Source organism: Puma concolor, chromosome C1 (assembly GCF_028749965.1).
Source record: "Puma concolor isolate L17-30 chromosome C1, mPumCon1.1.hap2, whole genome shotgun sequence".
In the NCBI taxonomy this organism is placed as follows: domain Eukaryota; kingdom Metazoa; phylum Chordata; class Mammalia; order Carnivora; family Felidae; genus Puma; species Puma concolor.
In genome coordinates this window covers 86914716-86932820 of record NC_141674.1, presented here as the reverse complement: position 1 = coordinate 86932820, position 18105 = coordinate 86914716, and the positions used below count along the sequence as shown (strand labels likewise).

General features: G+C 44.0%; 1 protein-coding gene across 3 annotated transcripts; it reads right to left on the bottom strand.

Moving 5' to 3' along the window:
• Positions 1–12336: 12336 nt before the first annotated feature.
• On the bottom strand, positions 12337–16984 carry S1PR1 (sphingosine-1-phosphate receptor 1). Of its 3 annotated transcripts, none has more exons than XM_025912805.2 (2): positions 16709–16984; positions 12337–15046 (listed from the first exon to the last, which is right to left on the bottom strand). In XM_025912805.2, exon 2 carries the CDS (start codon positions 14877–14879, stop codon positions 13734–13736), a length of 1146 nt encoding a protein of 381 aa, XP_025768590.1. In that variant the 5' UTR covers positions 14880–15046; positions 16709–16984; the 3' UTR covers positions 12337–13733. The 3 variants fall into 3 exon arrangements, with proteins under 3 accessions (XP_025768590.1, XP_025768589.1, XP_086573818.1); XM_025912804.2 differs by lacking the exon at positions 16709–16984 and adding an exon at positions 15295–16308; XM_086717692.1 differs by lacking the exon at positions 16709–16984 and adding an exon at positions 15417–16308.
• Positions 16985–18105: the final 1121 nt, after the last annotated feature.

Sequence of the window (18105 nt, the reverse complement as noted above, 5' to 3'; positions counted from 1 at the left end):
GAAAGTAGAAAGAGCTGTGTGGGACACTGAAATGCAATCCTAGAAAAAGAAAAAGAAAAAAGGGAAATCATAACCGTAATCAGTACTTTAACTGAAATAAGCATTTTTAACTGAAATAAGCATTTTTAAACGTCAAAAGAACCCTTGAGCTTTGTGTAATCAAAATAAACAAACAAAAAAAAATAGACTAAATTGCATAAAATAAGCCCTTTCTTGGGTTTCCAGTGACGTTACAAACCGCAGAGGCTCCACCATCTATTTAAATTACAGCACGGGCCTTCACCCGCTGGTGGGTTGTTTGGTCAAACCCGGCATCTACATTAACATTCACCACGCCCTTCTGCTTTGATCTGAGGCCCCTTCTAAATTCAACAGACATTCAAGGGGACTCAGAAGCAAAACCATTGTCATTTCAGACTTGCATTCCATTTATCCCAGTTATAAAAATTAGCAAAGGGCCAATGGCCTAAAGATCTAAAAAAAATCTGGCTGGATCTAAAGAAATGCAGCTGGAGGCACAAAAATGGAAATGTCACCAGCAACACAAATGATCCACTTTCGATCATTCCTCTTGCTAACATGACTCTGATATCTAAACGGCACAAAGAAAGGAGAAAAGATTATGAGTCAACAACAAGTCACTTATCTCTGAAATGAGACAGCCGGATACATCAATTTCTAAGATCCCTTCCAACTCAATGGTTCTGTAAGTCTGAGGAAGCCTGAGGAAGTTCTCCTGGCTTCACTGTGTAAGGGAAAAGCAAAGCCCAGTTTCGCTGGCCACTCGCTACTGGGCATGGGGAAGTTATTTAACACCATTAGTTTAAGAGTCCTCATTGTCGAGGGTCAGATGGCTACACAGTTCACAGGATTGTTGTATATAGCTACTGAAAAAATGGGGAAGTCAGACTTGCTCATATGCTTTTTAAAGCCTTTAATTTTTAAAGGAATTTTCCAAAGGGAGGATGAAGGAGGGAACTAACATTTGGTAAGTGCCTAGAACGCAGCACAGGATGTGCATGGCTGGTTTTCTCAATGTGCTACTTCTTTGTACAATACGGCACCTTTTAGAAAGGTTGAGATGCTACTATTTTTGAACCCATCATCACCATGCAGTGCAAATGCAGGAGCTGGAAACCTCCCATTTAGGTATGTGGTGGACTCCAGTGATCAGACATGCCAGCTTGGAAGCCTACCTAACACTCAGTCCCAGAACACAGGCTGGCCTGTTCTCCTACTCCACCCAGGGCTCTCACGCTCCAGGCCACCAAAAGGAGATTGCTCTCAAGTGAGACTGACTTAGTACCCATGGTGAACCTCAGCTCTGAGATCTCAGTTATTCCAATTTAAATCAGGTGGCAAAATAGGAGCCCCGAGGTCACATATGGCTACTATCATGTTACAGTTAGCCTGTAAAAGATTTTTTTTCTTAATTTTTTTAACATTTATTAATTTTTGAGGCACAGAGAGAGACAAAGCACAAGCGGGGGGAGGGGCAGAAAGAGAGAGAGACACAGTATCTGAAGCAGGCTCCAGCACAGAGCACGACACAGGGCTTGAACTCAGGAACCGCAAGATCATGACCTGAGCCAAAGTTGGATGCTTAAGCGACTGAGCCACCCAGGTGCTCCAAGATTTTTTGAAACTGGATTAGTTACCAGTATTTAAAACTCAGGAGATCACACATCAAAATCCATATTTTCAGCTCCTCGTGGAACACCTAAGCACACTGGGCTCACAAGTGTGAGCAGTATTTTCAGCTGCAAGGGCTAGAGAAGATAAAGACTCCAAAGTAAAGGTGAACTTACTCTCAAGTTCACCACAGTCCCTGCCTGGTGTACCTCACTCCAGTGAGTTCTATGCCCGATTCCTAGAGGCATTTCAGTGCAATTACTGATTCAGAACATCTAGACTAGACAATTTCTTTTCTTTTTTTAAAGTTTACTGTGAGAGAATGAGAGAGTACTCAGGAGAGGGGCAAGAAGAGAGGAAGACAGGAAGAATCTCAAGCAGGCTCCACATGGTTAGCATAAAGCCCTAGACATGGCTTGAACAAATGGTGAGATCATGACCTGAACTAAAATCAAGAGTCACACACTGAACTGACTGAGCCCCCCGGGCGCCCCGAAACTAGAAAATTTCTGACTGCCCTCAGCTTCCAGGATGAAGTTGCCTCAGGATCAAAGTGGCTACTTGGGCATCTAGTTCATCTAGCCAGAGACCTGTTCTAAGGAGCCCCAAAAACCAAATGATGGAAGAACACTGGCTAGTTAAGCAACGTAGCAAGTAGGCTGCAGATCCTTACGACACTGACAAGGAATCAGGTCCAGGCCAGAAACAACTGTTCTAGGTGGGTGTTTTTGTTTGGTTGTTTGGTTGTTTTTTGTTTGTTTGTTTTAAGTAGGCTTCACACCCAGCACTAGTCCAATGTCAAGCTTGACCTCATAACCCTGAGATCAAGACCTGAGCTGAGATCAAGAGTCAGATGCTAAACCGACTAAGCCACCCAGGTACCCACCAGAAACATGATTTTAATATTGCAACTGCTTTTAGACTGTCTTGCCATGTATGGGATATAAAATGTCATTTTATAAGATATCATGTTAATTAGCTGACAAATCTATGGAGACATTTCCACAATATAAAGGAATATTTCAGCACACTTAAAGCTGAATTCAAACAGTGGTTCACTAAAATAAATGCTTTCTATATCCCACAATTCTCTTCAATAAAAATAAGCCCAGTTCCCTGGAAAATACTATAAATTACAGAGATCCCAATCTTAGCAGAGCTTAACAGATAGATCCTTATTTTCCCAAAGCCCATACTTAGCTCTTTTTGGGAGAATTACTTTTGTTTCTCTGTGCTGTTTCCCAATATATGATGGTTGTCAGCCTGAATGCCAGTCCCCAAATCGGGTCCCGCTTGTGGGAAAGAGCTCGGTGCACTTAGACTTTTATGTTAGTTCATCCCATTAAAGAGCTTATGCTTTGTTATCCTTTCCTGAACCTTGGCAGGACCTCTTCATTTTCTTACAAGTTAAGTGAAAAGCAAAACTCTGCACTGGGCTGTTAATGATTCCTAGTGAGAGCCATGAAATGTGAATGGTGTTCGTCCTGAGATTATTCAAGTAGGCAGCCACAAATCCCAGGGACACTCTGTCAGTTGGAAAACAGGGAAAACATAGTTGCAGCCTCAATTTCTGCCCCTCCTTAAACTTACCAAAAAAGGAATCTGGGAAGGGGAAATGATACTGCCAACTTTACTCGCTTTAGGCTGGGTGTTTCAGCCTCTGAAGTGAGAGTTAAAGCTATGAATTTCCTCAAATTAAAGAAAAGTTCATGGAGCAACATATAAAGAATGTGAATAGTTCAGAACACAGAGAAACTATAGTAATCCCTGATGTCTAAGACTCCTTTTGTATGGAAAACAAATTGTTCTTTTTCCTTTTTCCTTCAAATAGATTGAAATGAAAGTAGGAAAAAAGTAAAAGTACTTTCAGCAATAAGCAAATGTAATTAGTTTGCTCCAAATAGAAGTTTCCTACCAGTTACCAGTGCATTCTTAATTGATAATGAAATGCAAAGTCTAAAGTGAACTCGCTGTGGTAACACAGACAAACACAATTCCATATGAGTCAAAATTCTGCAAACCACTGAAGAGCATCATCTTCAATGCCAGAGTCAACCCTGACATGACTGAAAGGCAGCTGCGGTGGCCTGAAAATCATCCTCTCCGGGGAAGAAATCATAACATTTGGTCACTGCGTGGTTTTTCAGTGAAACTCATCTTTTGTGTGCTGTTATTTTCCCTTTCAATGTTTATGTAATTCCTTCAAATTCTCCACAGCCATATTCTATCCATTAGGCAAAATTTATGTATAAATAATTGTTTCTTGTAAGAGACTCTGATAAAATCATACAGTGCTTCCAAAAAGCCAAAGATCCATAAGTCAAGAAAGTTATAAAACACACAATTTTATACCACAAAGAAAAATGATTGTCCATGCCTTACGTTAAAATTATTTTAGATTTTCAACATTGAGCACTGCATTGAATTAATACATTTCTTCTAATTTTTTTACTTTGGGGAGGAACTAGTTAATTCATCCTTTTCTGAGAAGACAAACAAAAGATTGAGCAATTTTTTTTTTCCCTAGTAAATCCGATGTGTATTTAGGCAGCCAAGATCCCATGCTAGCAATTCTCCGGTAGTTAGCTGCTGTGAACATTTCAGTATTAACACACACACTTCAAATAGACGCCCTAGCCCCTTGATTAGTATTTAACCAAGACTTTCTGAGAATACTCAACAGTGGCCTTTCTACAAATCTAATATAAAACCCAGATGACCATAGAAAAATACCAAACAAACAACCCTAGAAATCAAAATCCCCTTATCTGCAGGCCACATACACCTCAGCCCAGCTCCTGTCCCTGACGATATCCCTGTAAGGACAGAAAGCATAATCCAGATATGTCCTTTAACTTCACCCTTGGTAATAAGTTCAGTAACTAACCTGGCTTATATTGAATTCCTTAGAAAATGAACAGAGAGGGACGCCTGGGTGGCTTAGTTGGTTAAGCATCTGATTCTTGGTTTCAGCTCAGCCCATCATCTCACGGTCAGGCTCTGCCCTGAGTGTGGAGCCTACTTGGGATTCTCTCTCCCTCTCTCTCTGCCCCACCTCTGCTTGTGCACAGGTGCTCTCTTTCAATCAATCAATCAATCAATCAATAAGGCACTTTACCATCTCCAGACCCAGAGTGACATTAAAAGAAAGAAAGAAAGAAAGAAAGAAAGAAAGAAAGAAAGAAAGAAAGAAAAGAAAAGAAAAGAAAAGAAAAGAAAAGAAAAGAAAAGAAAAGAAAAGGAACAGAGAACAGAAGTCCCTTTTATACAAATTATATACAGATGTTTAAATCATTTCAACACATTTCAATTTTTGCAACTCAGGGCTACCATTCAAAATAACTGATGATGAAAAGAAAAACACTGAATAAGCATCTTTTTAAAAAATAAAAACTAATAAAAATGAATACATAAGAAAAGATAATGTATATAAAGCTGTTTTTCAAACTGTATGTTATTATATGGGTCTTTTTGCCCCTTTAAGTTAGGAGGTCCCTGTTGCGTATGTCTTCTAAATTCCTTATAATTCTGCAACTTTTACTGTCATGCTTAATAGAGTATAATAACTCGGAAAAAAAGTTGACATTAACCATTCTGATAATCGAGACAAGGGATTTTATGGATTGAATAATCTAGGTAAGTCTGTGCTATCCTAATTCACTTTGCGCGTGTGCATGGGAATATGAAAATCTGTGTTTTTCTAAATGCTGCCCTGACTGGCATCTAGACAAGGAAGAGAAACCAAGAACTCATATCTGCAGGTGGCCGCATGAAGGTAGCTGAAGCAGAACAGCATGTGAGCGCTAACCACTATTTCTGGTGCCACCAAAGAAGCCTGGGTGAAGACTCTCTGGCATACCTACATGATAGCTGATGTCTTTTTATAAGTCTTCTCTTATTTTAGAACATAACTTTACTGGTGATTTAAATTTGTTTTTCTCTCAAGTGTCTAGACGGGCACAAGAGAAGCCCTGAAATTAGAAATAAATATGCTTTCCTTTGTACAAAAGAATGAAACCGCTAGTTCTGCCTCTAGAAGACCTTTGAGGGGTAGATCCGGTAAAGGTTAGCAGCATCTGAGCTATTGACATTCTCAAGGGTCCTCCTTATAAAAACGGCCCTAGCCCTGGTGCAGTGGGTGGAGGCTACTGGGAGTGCTCTCTGGCAGAAGTAGCCACTGAGACATATAGAACACAACAAGGCCTTTCTCTAGCCCTAGATGATTGCAATTGCCCACCATTAGGTGGATTTGGTCATAATGATATTGATAATTAAGGTCACGTCTTGTTTCCTCTTGAGTGGTGCATTTGTGTCTCCTTTCTCTTTCATCCAAGTTAAATAAGGACACCACCTAAGATTTACTCAAGTGTAGGCTTCATTTGCTCATTTTAACCCAAGTGGCTACACCCAACAGAGTTCACAGCGGTGCTCTAGAAAGAAAACACAAATTAAGGTGAGATGCTGGATGCTTTGATTTCACATGGGGTCTAGGATTTGAAAAATTGAATACAAATGCTGATACTTGCAACAGCATCCAGAGCTTCTCCATTCCAAATCTGAAAGCTAATGTCCCATTGGTTAAATGATAGCTGCTAACATTAATCATATTTGTTAAATAAAATTCTTTTACATTGCTTAAGAACTCAGTATATTAGGGGGACGGTACAGCAGTGGGAAAACTCATGAAAATAACTGTTTCTTACCGTATCAGTTGCCCTGGACCCCAAAGAGAAGGAACCAATGAAACGCCAGAACTGGAGGAATGAATCCTGTAAGCTCTATGAAGTCAGAGACCTTTTAAATGGTTTTCTTGCTAGCCAGAGTACATGGCCTAGGGCAAGCATTCTTGTTGAAAGGATAGGTGAATGGATGGGTGTACCCATCAAAAGCGGTGGGAGTGGGAAGCCTGAGCCACACCAGTTTTCCTCAACAGGGTTCTTCTTTCTACCTTGGTATCACAAAGGAGCAGAAAAGTGGAGTGATAATAGGATCAAAGCTCCGGGGAAGTAGATAAGCAACTACCTACTTTCCCCCATCCCATCCTCCCTGCTATCCTTGCCCTGTTTTTCCTCTTCCCATTCCTCCTTGGATCTAATCAGCCTGATCAAGTAACACTGCAGCACCTGAGGCAATTTGCTGAGTGTAAAGGAGGGAATCTCTAGAGCTGAGCACAGGCAAACAACGTATCTAGCCACAAGCTTATAAAGCCCTCAAGAACACCAGCCTTGTCTTCCTTTTATTGTGTCTCTGCCCGTGACTCCTAACAACGCAGTGCTTGCACCCAGGACCGGTGTTACAATCTGCCTGAATGCTTTTTATAGGTTTGGTCAGGTGGTAAGAAATGGTTTGACACACTCCAGTGTGTATGTCACCTATACTAATATGTTTCGGTATCCTTGCCAGTGTTTTAAAGCCCATTCTTCCTAAGGCTATTTATGATACATTATATGTTCCTAGGACCAAAATCTGAATGTCAATAAACGTTTATTGTGACAGTTTCATTGCAATCCTAGACTCTTCCAAAACACAGACATTCTTAGGTATTACAAATACCATACTATACCTAATTCTCATCCTATAGAAGCAAGGAGAATATCATCGGGTTACAATTATTTAGCATTTTAACGCTTTGGTTCTGGGACTTAGGAGACTGCTGAAAGAGCAAATTTTCCTTCCGTGGAACAGTGTGGAACTTTTGCAGTGTTCTATTGAATTCTTTGGAATCTCACTGCATAATTTCACAGAGAAAGGCCCATACAGTCCTCATATTCAGGTGGAAATCTACCATACTGACTTTTTTTTTTTTTAATTTCACAGACCCTAATATGGTTGGATAAGTTTATATAAATGCATATACCCAAGTAAACAACATCCTAAGAATTAAGATACAGAACACTGCTAACAATCTAACAGAATTTCCTTCATGTTCCTTTTCAGTATATCTTCTCCATGAGGCAACCGGTGTTCTGATTTCCATCTCCATAGATCACTTTTGCCTCATCTTGAATTTCACATAAATGGAATCACGCAGTGTGTTCTCTTTTAGTGCTGGCTTCTTTTCTCAATAGAATGGTTTTGAGATTTATGCAAATTGTTGCAAGTATCAGTAGTAGTTCCTTGTTTAAATATCCGACTAGTATTCCACTGTATGAATTTACCACAATGTGTTTATCCATTGTTAACACAGGAGCTGGTTGGGCACATGATGATGCTTCAATGAAACAAAATATGGCAATTCTTGTTCATTCAAATATGCAATCCACACACGCTTTTGCTAATGATTATACTCAGAGCTAAATCTGATTTTCAATCCTTCAGTCCTCAAAGGGATGAAAAAGAGACCATGAGAAATGCAGGAATCACTTGAAAGTCTAATTCTAAGAAGAAAGCACAAAGAGTATTAGGCAAGTTGTCTTCAACAGGAACCAAATTTGCCATTGGTCCTGGCTCTTGTCAAGGATTGTGAAAAGGCTAAATTAAATGCAGGTCTAACCCTCCCTCAGTGTTATCCTCCTCTTTCATCTTTCCTAGCTCTTTTGAGCACTGGTTAAAAATTCTTTTTTCTTTTGGGGCGCCTGGGTGGCTCAGTCCGTTAAGCGTCCAACTTCAGCTCAGATCATGATCTCGCGGTTTGTGACTTCAAGCCCCGCATCAGGCTCTGTGCTGACAGCTCAGAGGCGGGAGCCTGCTTCGGATTCTGTGTCTCCCTCTCCCTCTGCCCCTCCCCTGCTCACACTCTGACTCTGTCTTTCAATAATAAATAAACATTTAAAAAGTTTTTGTTTTAATTCTTCTTCTTTGTAAACAATAAAAAGGCTTTCAGTAATTCAAGTAGACCTTGCTTGCTTGCTTGCTTGCTTGAGTATTCTGATTGGACTCTAGTTCCAATCATTATAGCAGTGAAGGCAATGGTATGTGTGAAAAAGTATTTTGAGTCCCTTTCCTTGGGCCTTGTGAAGCACACATCAAAAAAGCAGCAAGATTGGAGGAAAGGATGTAATCTATTATGATTTCTCATCATCCAGAACTTACTTTGTCCACAGGGAAAGAATACTCTAACAGGCCCTAAAGGCTTCTTTTGGTTAGTTGTGATTCCTCCCTCCAGACTTTTTAAATTTTTTTTTTTTCAACGTTTATTTATTTTTGGGACAGAGAGAGACAGAGCATGAACGGGGGAGGGGCAGAGAGAGAGGGAGACACAGAATCGGAAACAGGCTCCAGGCTCTGAGCTTTCAGCCCAGAGCCTGACGCGGGGCTCGAACTCACGGACCGCGAGATCGTGACCTGGCTGAAGTCGGACGCTTAACCGACTGCGCCACCCAGGCGCCCCACCTCCAGACTTTTTAAAACTATTTGCGGAAAACACAGGCACATCTAGTTTGATGTGGTTACTTAAGAAACAAATGAGATCGATCTAGTTTGATCTAATTACTGAGGTGTCCATAGAAAACACCATTCCAGCTGGGTATGGAGTAAGCAACATTTTTCAAAAATCTTATTTCTTTATTTTGAGAGAGAGAGATAGAGAGCGAGCAGGGGAGAGGCGGAGAGAACGAGCAGGGGAGAGGCAGAGAGAGCGAGCAGGGGAGAGGCGGAGAGACAGGGAGACACACCTCTGCGGTGTCAGTGCAGAGCCCAGCGTGGGCTCACACCCATGAACTGTGAGATCTTGACTGGAGGTGAAACCAAGAGTCAAATGCTTAACTGACTAAGCCACTCAGGCACCCCCGGAGAAAGCAATATGAAAGAAAAGAATAACTGAACGTTACAAAGAGATCACAGAAAATGATTATTGCACATCATATAGGTAAATAACAGTGTTCCTGGTTAGAAATTAATTTTTGAGTCAGTGACCCATTTACAAGTTCAAATTTAACAGTTTTGTAATGAAAACATTTTTTAAATGTGTCACTCAAGTATTATCCCTCACTTCTCAATTGAAAATGGGGTTGCTAATATTTAATCATACTTAAACTTCAAGTCCTCACTTTGTAGGACTTTCCCAATAGAGCTAATCATCTTTTTGAAGTTGCTATTTCAGAGTAGTAGCTCCCAAACAGAGCTGCGTTTGTAGTTACCTAGAAAATGTGAGAGGTCTCAGAGATACACTGAAGGGAGGCAAGAAGAGTCAAAATCATTCAAAAAGTACAGTCTGGGTTAGAAGTACTACAAGGATATTACATTGGGTGCATCCTTATCATAGGCAGTGTCTATAGCAGAAATTAATCCAATTTGAAAGTAAGTTAAAAGCTTCATCAAAAAGGGGCACCTGGGTGGCTCAGTTGGTTGAGCATTGGACTCTTGATTTCAGCTCAGGTCATGATCCTAAGGTCATGGGATCGAGCCCCACATTAGGCTCTATGCTGAGCATGGACCCTGCTTGGGATTCTTTCTCTCTCCCTCTGCCCCTCTCCTTTGGCCCCTCTCTCTAAAATTAAAAACAACAACAACAACAACATAAACCTTCATAATAAGACTTTTTACATTGGGGGAACATTAAAGATGCCATAAATCACAACCAAAGTACTGATAATGCCAAAATAAAATCCATTCTCTAGTTAACATAAATGCAACATTTCTATTACTGTAAATGTTGGAATTTCTAATATCACTAGATTAACTTTTACTAAAGAATTTAATTTTTCTACTCATAACGAGGCTAAAAAGCAAGGGCAAGCATTTTTCTTATATACAATTTCTATGTGAATGTTCTGTAGAATTGTAATCACATTTAATATCATTGGGAATAAAGTATTGTTTGATGTCGTTTTGTAATTTTCCTCAATATTTATGCCAGGGGCCCATTTACAAGAATATGTCAAGTATTTCTCAGGCTGCCTGTTTTATTCCTCTTTAAAAATACTACATAAGTTTTTTTAATCAAAACTTTATGGACATTTAAATTTAGTCTAAAAATAGTTACTGAGATTTTTGTTTTCATCCTCAATTCTCAGGATATACTAAATTAAAACCAGATATTCATGTTGAGATACCACCAAGGACTCCTTTATCTCAGCCATTGCTTCGCAGCCAGAGGTAGGCTTCTGTCCCACACCTGCCCAGGAAAACCACAGTCCATGACTGTCTAGCTCTCTTGGAATGAAAGGCACAGTGTGGAACTTCCAGGAAGAATGCACATATGATGACTGGATAATGTGCTCACAGGTGGGCAAGTAAGGCTGTCCTCTCTGTCACTCGTTGTCATGAGTTTTCCAATCCCCGCCAGGGTCAGCTGCCCTACCTCAACTTCCCCGTGTTGTGTGAGTCATTGCTTTGCTTATAAAGATAAAACCAATGGTAGGAACACTTATCGTCCATAGAAACACGAAATGGATGGGCTTTTCCATTATGCTTGACTCTGCAATGAAAGCTCTAGGAAGTGAGTACAACATGAACTCATTCCTTCCGCCTCAGCAGACAGATGGATAGAGACATTCCAGTTTGTTTCCAGTCTTTTGTCTTCAGCACATTTTTGGCATTTCCTTCAGGAAACTGGAGGTTGTGACCTAAGGTTTCCTTCGTGAACACACTTCTGTTTCCCACAGTTAACCTTACCCAGAAATGACATCTACTCTGTGAGGTGAGGTTTATCTTCATGTCCCAACTGTGTCCTGTGCATATGCAGTGACAGTTGAAAGCACAGATTCTGAAAGCAATAACGGGACTGAAGAGGCAAACACACCCAAACCCTTCAAATGAATTCTCAGTGAAGATGACAATAATATCGAAACAATTATTACAGTAATTCTGTGGCGCTTACAAAGTGCCCTTGGTCTCATTGCCTAGTTGGGAGCAATTAATGGCCAGGGCGCCAAAGCTATCAGAGATTATTGAAAGCTTTCAGGTATGAGGGGTATACTACTCAACCTACATTCTACAACTTGCTACTCCTTGCTAGCTATGTGCTCCTACTACTGTGTGGTCCCATATTGTCCAAAAGACAGTCTGGGAGAAGCCAAGACAGTGTCTTGGAAAAAAGTGATTTAATATACTATCTCCCAGATCCATATCCCTATTTCCCCAGCATGTTGGTAGAAAGCCAAGAATGTAAAAGCTTTTGTTGATGGGCTTGAAGCGACCATTGCGTTTCACAGTTTAAATTAGATTTACTGGGGCACCTGGGTGGCTCAGTCGGTTGAGCGTCCGACTTCAGCTCAGGTCACGATCTCAGGGTTCGTGAGTTTGAGCCCCGCGTCGGACTCTGGGCTGATGGCTCGGAGCCTGGATCCTGCTTCTGATCCTGTGTCTCCCTCTCTCTCTGCCCCTCCCCCATTCATGCTCTGTCTCTGTCTCAATAATAAATAAACATTAAAAAAATTTTTTTAATTAGATTTACAACTACATTCTTGTATATTATTTCTTTAAAAGCCCGTGTTTTAGGACAAGAATTATTGTGTAACACTTAGTTTGGCTCGAATGCAATTTAAAACTCCAATAATGGCATTTACTTGTCAGCGTGGTATTTAGAGGTTGGTGGTTTTCATCGCATTTTTTACTACTCTTCAGTGTTAACTTATTGAAGTTTCTCTTCCTGAAAAAGATAGAGTGGTTTTTTAACAAACCACATTTTTTTTCACACCCTAGTTTATCAAGGTGAAATCCTTTAAAGAGTAACAGAAAATTGCCCTTAACTTTGATTGTAAAGATCCACATAGTCAAACACAATGTCTTATTTCTTTAAAAAAAATGCTATTCACAAAGGAATCTTTAAAAAAAATCAGTTTATTAATGTTTAAAAGTTGATAAAGCTATGTGCAAAATGATCCACAAAAGTCAGAAACCTATTAAATACTATTTTTTTAAAAAAAGACATTTCTCGGTTTAATTGCACTGAAAACCATACTAAAGAGACAGCAATATATTTTTATTTTTTGTGACATTTATACACATCTTTAATTAACTATTTAATGAACAGCTGTATTTTAAAACTTCTGGTATTCCCTATCAGTTAAAGTAATGCTTTAATGGCACAAGAGGGTTGTACTTTCTTAGGAAATACATGTTCAACGGTGTTAACACAGGTTAGAAAAGTCCAATAAAATGCTGAAACAAATACATTCAAAAATCACGGAAAGTACTTTGAACACAACAAAATACAACCATCCTGTTGGTTGAAATAATTCACACAACACTCTGAAATAAACGTCAACAAAAGTGCCAAAGACAGACGTTGTATTTGTTAGACAAACTCATTAAGAAATCTCTCTTGGTTTACAAAGTCACCCCCAGTCAGTTTTCACCTTGTTTTACTTGTTTGATTCTCCTATGACACAAAGGATCCCGGTTGATAGCATCTAGATAAACTGGACTTATGCAGACTTGCAGACACAATGGATAACGATGCTGTAACATACTTCATTGTAAAGTTGTTAAAAGAAAAAAAAAAGAAATCAAAGTGACTGTAACCAAATTCCAAAAACTGATCCAGCTTACGTGGAAACTTTGGCCTCAGCAAATAAAATTGCTTTACATCTCCAAACCATCTCCATTCCTCACAGTTTCCCTCCTGAACACGGCCTACCCGCTGCAGACGATCAGGAAATGGACCGTGCCACAACCCCGGCTCTGAAGAACGCCAGGTCGTTCAAATATAAAGTAACAGAATTTTAAGGAGGGGTGTGAAGGGAAAGGGAGGGTAGGATATGCAGGGCATACCCAGAGACGCAGAAGTGCACACAGTCACTTGGGCTGGCAACTAAGGTGAGAGAAAACGTCTCCTCCAAGCTCTCCACAGATGCTCTCACACTGGGGCCTTAGTCTTAGAGGAGCGGCCAGATGAACCCTCCAGGAGCTTGACAATGCTAGACCTTTGGCTCAGTGCAAAATCAAAGCTCCAGGGCGGGGGTAGGAAATAGATCCCAGGCGAGGACCTGATCTCCACCCTTCCCAGTGCATTGTTCACAGGAACTAACCCACCAACACCCCGGCACCACCAGGCTGCTCTTACTCTGCCCCCTGCCCCCTCCGTCTGGCTCCCAGCAGCTCCTCCCTGGCAGCGGTGGAGGCACAGAGACTTTTTTATTTTTGTTTTTGTTTTCCAAACACTGGGTGGTGGGGTGACCATGCAAGAACTCTCCCCATGGGTCGGGCAGCTTTCAGTTTTAGGAAGAAGAGTTGACATTTCCAGAGGACATAATGGTCTCTGGGTTGTCCCCATCGTCCTTCTGGGGGTGGGAGGAGTTGTCCGACTTACTGCGGCTGAATTCCATGCCGGCGATGATGGGTCGCTTGAATTTGCCGGCGGAGTCTCCGCTGGGGCACTTGCAGCAGGACAGGATCCGGATGAAGGCCCGGCGCATCTCCTTGTTGGTCAGAGTGTAAATGATGGGGTTGGTGCCGGAGTTGAGCACGGCCAGCACCAGGAAGTACTCCGCTCTGAAGAGGATGTCGCAGGTCTTCACCTTGCAGCCCACGTCCAGCAGGAGCAGGATGAAGAGGGGCGCCCAGCAGGCGATGAAGACGCTCAGGACGATAATCACGGTCTTGAGGAGCGCCAGCGACTTCTCAGAGCTGCGGCTGGCCTTGGAGATGTTCTTGCGGAAGGTCAGCCGGCGGCTCCGAGTCCTGACCAAGGAGTAGATCCTGCAGTACAGGATGACGATGGCGAGCAGGAGCAGGGTGAAGACGGTGGTGCAGAAGAGGATATAGTGCTTGTGGTAGAGTGGCAGGACAGTGGAGCAGCTGGCCAGCATGTTGATGCAGTTCCAGCCCATGATGGGGAAGCCACCCAGGATGAGGGAGATGACCCAGCAGGCACTGATCAGCAGGAAGGAGCGGAAGCTGTTGCTCCCGTTGTGGAGTTTCATCTTCAGCATTGTGATATAGCGCTCGATGGCGATGGCTAGGAGGCTGAACACCGAGGCAGACAAGGCCACAAACATACTCCCTTCCCGCAGAAACCACTGGGCGGGGGTGAGCTTGTAGGTGGTGGCGCCAGACAAGAGCAGGTTGGCCGTGTAGGCCACTCCCGCCAACAGGTCTGAGAGGGCCAGGTTGCCGATAAAATAGTACATGGGTCGGTGGAACTTCTTGGTTTTCCAAATGGTCAGCAAGACAAAGATGTTCTCTAGGATGATAAAGCAGCAGATGAGAATGAACACCACGGAGCTCAGTTTAATGCCGTTCTCGTCCGCGCTGACATTCAGTTTTCCCGTGTAGTTGTAATGCCGGACGATAATGTCGTAGTTGACATAGTCAGACACAGAACTGCGGTGGGTCTTCACCAGCGGGACGCTGGTGGACCCCATGGTGCGCAAGGTCTCCAGGAACCCGGGGGTGGCGCTTCTCCTGAAGAACGCTAGAGGGCGACGCCGAGAGAGCCTTCACTTGCCGCGGTGGGGGGGTGGGTCCGTCCGGGAGATCCAGGCTTTTTGTGTAGCTTTTCCTTGGCTGGAGAGGGCCTCGGGAACAGCAGCTTTAAACAAGTCACAAAGAGGAGAGAGTCAGGGAAAAAGCCACAGCACACTGGCATAATTCATTCTAGCTAAGGCACTGCTCCAGTTTTGTCATGGATTTGTTTTAAGTAAACTTGGGGAAAGCGCAAGGAGAAGGATTTCAGAAAAAGAAAATCAAATTCTTATTTCTTGCAAAAAAAAAAAAAAAAAAGAAAAAGAAAAAAGGGGGGAGTAGGGTGGGTGAGGGAAGGGAGAAAAAAATTTTTACCCAAACTGAAAACTCCCAACTCGACAAGACGAAAACTCTCCCTGTGTCACATCCAAACGGAAATGGGAAAACTAGAGAAGCAAGTCCCATTTAACACCCCTTCGGCTCCCTCACGCCGCCACCTCGATCCCCCTCCAGGTTTCCAGCTTGGAGGTGTTCTGAAGCATTCGCCCTCTCAGCAGCGGGTTCACTACCAGCTCTTGGTCTCTCCTCGGAAGAGACCCAACCGCCAATATGAGGGTGGAGACGCACAGCACCACCCAGCCAAAAGAACAGAGAACCACCTCCTAATTGCCATGCAAGACATTAGATTCGCACGAAAATCACTTGACAGAGTAAGTCATTCTTTGGGCTCTATTAATAACTCTCTAGGAACAGGTGTGCTTTGGGTCCGAGGGCGCCGCATGGTGTGGGCAGCCAAGCCCGCCCCGGCCTTGCGGTAAACAGGAAAGCTTAACGCCTCTGTGAAGCAACTGCCTTTTCTTTCTTCTGCTGCTGCTGCTTCTTCTTCTTCTTCTTCTTTTTTTTTTTTTTTTTCTTGTAAGCTAATGCAGGAAAATCTAAAGGTTCAGTGAAAATCATTCATAAGAGATTGCAATAAATCCCAGGAGTTTCGCACATTCATTGATTGCATAAGGAGTATGTTTAGTTACTGTGGGTTTGGCCAACACACACACACGAGATAAGTTATACTACTAACGATAACAATACATGCCACTACATTCCTAATTCCAAGTGCAAATCTACAGTCCAGAAGTCTGAACGTACGTCTGGTGCATTGCTAAACGTGAGGCGGTAGTTTTACTTACTGCCCTCCCCCAACATGTTGCCTCGTCTCACAGAACTAGAAAGTGTGGAGAGAATGAAACACGGCACGGTTCGCAGAAGTCTACTTGTACCTCGTTGAAATGTTTCAAAGTAACGCCGCAATGTGATAGAAGGGGCGTAACAGAGAGCAGTTCCTGGGACAGCCGACGCTGCTCGTACCCAGAAACTCGGCATTTCTCCCATCTAATTCCACACCCTCCTCGCCGGCAGTGCAAGTTTAAGCCCTTACCCCCACCCCCACCCCCACCTCCCATATTCTTTGTCTATAAGATTTCCAAAACTAAGCCCCTTCCCCCACCCCTCTGCGACCAACCGCAGTTTCCACTCTCCCCCACCTCTAGTCGGTTTTACAACTGGACTGAACCCTTTTCCAAACTTCATTAAATCACAAGTGCCCCAAGAACAATCCGATGGACTGGGCTTAGTAGCCCAGGGATGAATGTTTCTAGCGCCCAGAGATGGATGTTTTAAAAGTTTCCGTTTTGCTTCGTTCCGGCTTAAAAATTCGTTTCTAACACTGAACACTTCCTGCAGCGGGGGTCCCCCGCACCCCCGGCCCACGCTGGCGCCGCGCTCAGTCCCCTACCTCGCTCAGGCAGGACGAAGTTGCGTTGGGAGAGCTCTGGGTCTCCACTGCGCGCTCGGCATCTTGCTGCCGCCCCCGACTGACTGCGACGCTCTTGAAACTTACTCGAGTCGGGGTCCCCTCCCTCCGCAGCCGCACACTCCAATGGCCAGCCCTGCTCTCCGCGGCCCGCGCCGGCCCGCTAGCTGAAGTCACCGAGCGCCCCGCTGAGGCCGTGTGGCTTCCCTAGGAAGAGGCGGGGAGGGGTTAATATCTCAACCCCCACGCCCTCCGCCTGCGGCTGCGGGCCTCCGGATCTCGGCTTCGGAGACTCACTGTCCAGGAAAGATCTGGGGCAGAAGCAAGCGCAAGTGCGCGCGCACACGCGCGCACACACACACACACACACACACACACACGTGCACACACCCTCCTCCCCACCCCCCCTCCCCAGGCAACCGAATTAAAAAAAAAAAAAAAAAAAAGGAAAAGAAAACAGAGAAGGGACGGAGGCTGGTGCCCCCTGGACTCTGATGCATAAATCACAGCCCTCGCCCGGCTGTCCACCGCTCCCAGACACCGTTCTCCCGAGTCTTAGAAAAGAGAGGACGTGGGGAGCCTTTGGAAACTTTTCTCCCGAAAAGTCTCAGGGGGCAGAGGACGGCCCGGCGTCTCGCAGCGCACCTCGCTGTTTCCCTACCCCCGCAAGCTCTCGATTGGATCGGAGTACCGAGATCGTGGCGGGGCGTCCCGGGGCCGCTTCTGTGCAGACAGGGAAAGGAGGAGCCGACACCCCGCGAGTCCCGGCCGCCTACCGGGGACGAGAGGCTGGCAACGGGCTGCCACAGACGCGGAGGAGATATGAAGCAGCCTAGAAGGGAGAATGGTCCCGGAGGTCCCACTGCAGCCCCGAAACTTGTGGTCTGAGGGGCAGAAAGTGGTTTTCCCGGGGCTCGGTGACGAATGGGCTAACGCGGGGCGAGAAGTAGGGCTGGCTTTCCCCTCACTCAACTGGGCGCAAACTCAAGCCGTGTGTCCCAGATTCTGAGACCTTTGGGGAGGTGGTCAGCTGCTGGGGCCTGACAGATTTAAAAGCTTGGGCAGCACAAGAATTTCCAAAAGGGAAGAGCCGCAGGACCCAGCCAGCCTAGTCTGAGACCGGTGACCTTCTCTCCCTTTCTACTCGGGACGATTCAGAGGCCCCCACACCTCATGCTCCCAACACGCCCACTCTCTTCTTTCACTTTGATGCTACTTCAGAAGGTGAGACATAGAGGCGGCCTTGGTCAGCTCCGCCTAAGTGACAAGCTCAGAGCACTTCTGCCCTGCTCTGCTGCTAGATTTCCACCCAGTTCCTGGTCGCTCTGGCTTCCCATCCTGGCAGATGTGAACGCAAAACTTCTCCGTGTGCAGTTTCA

Excerpts from the sequence above, each read along its gene's own strand:
- S1PR1 (XM_025912805.2), bottom strand. The coding sequence starts at position 14,879 with ATGGGGTCCACCAGCGTCCCGCTGGTGAAGACCCACCGCAGTTCTGTG.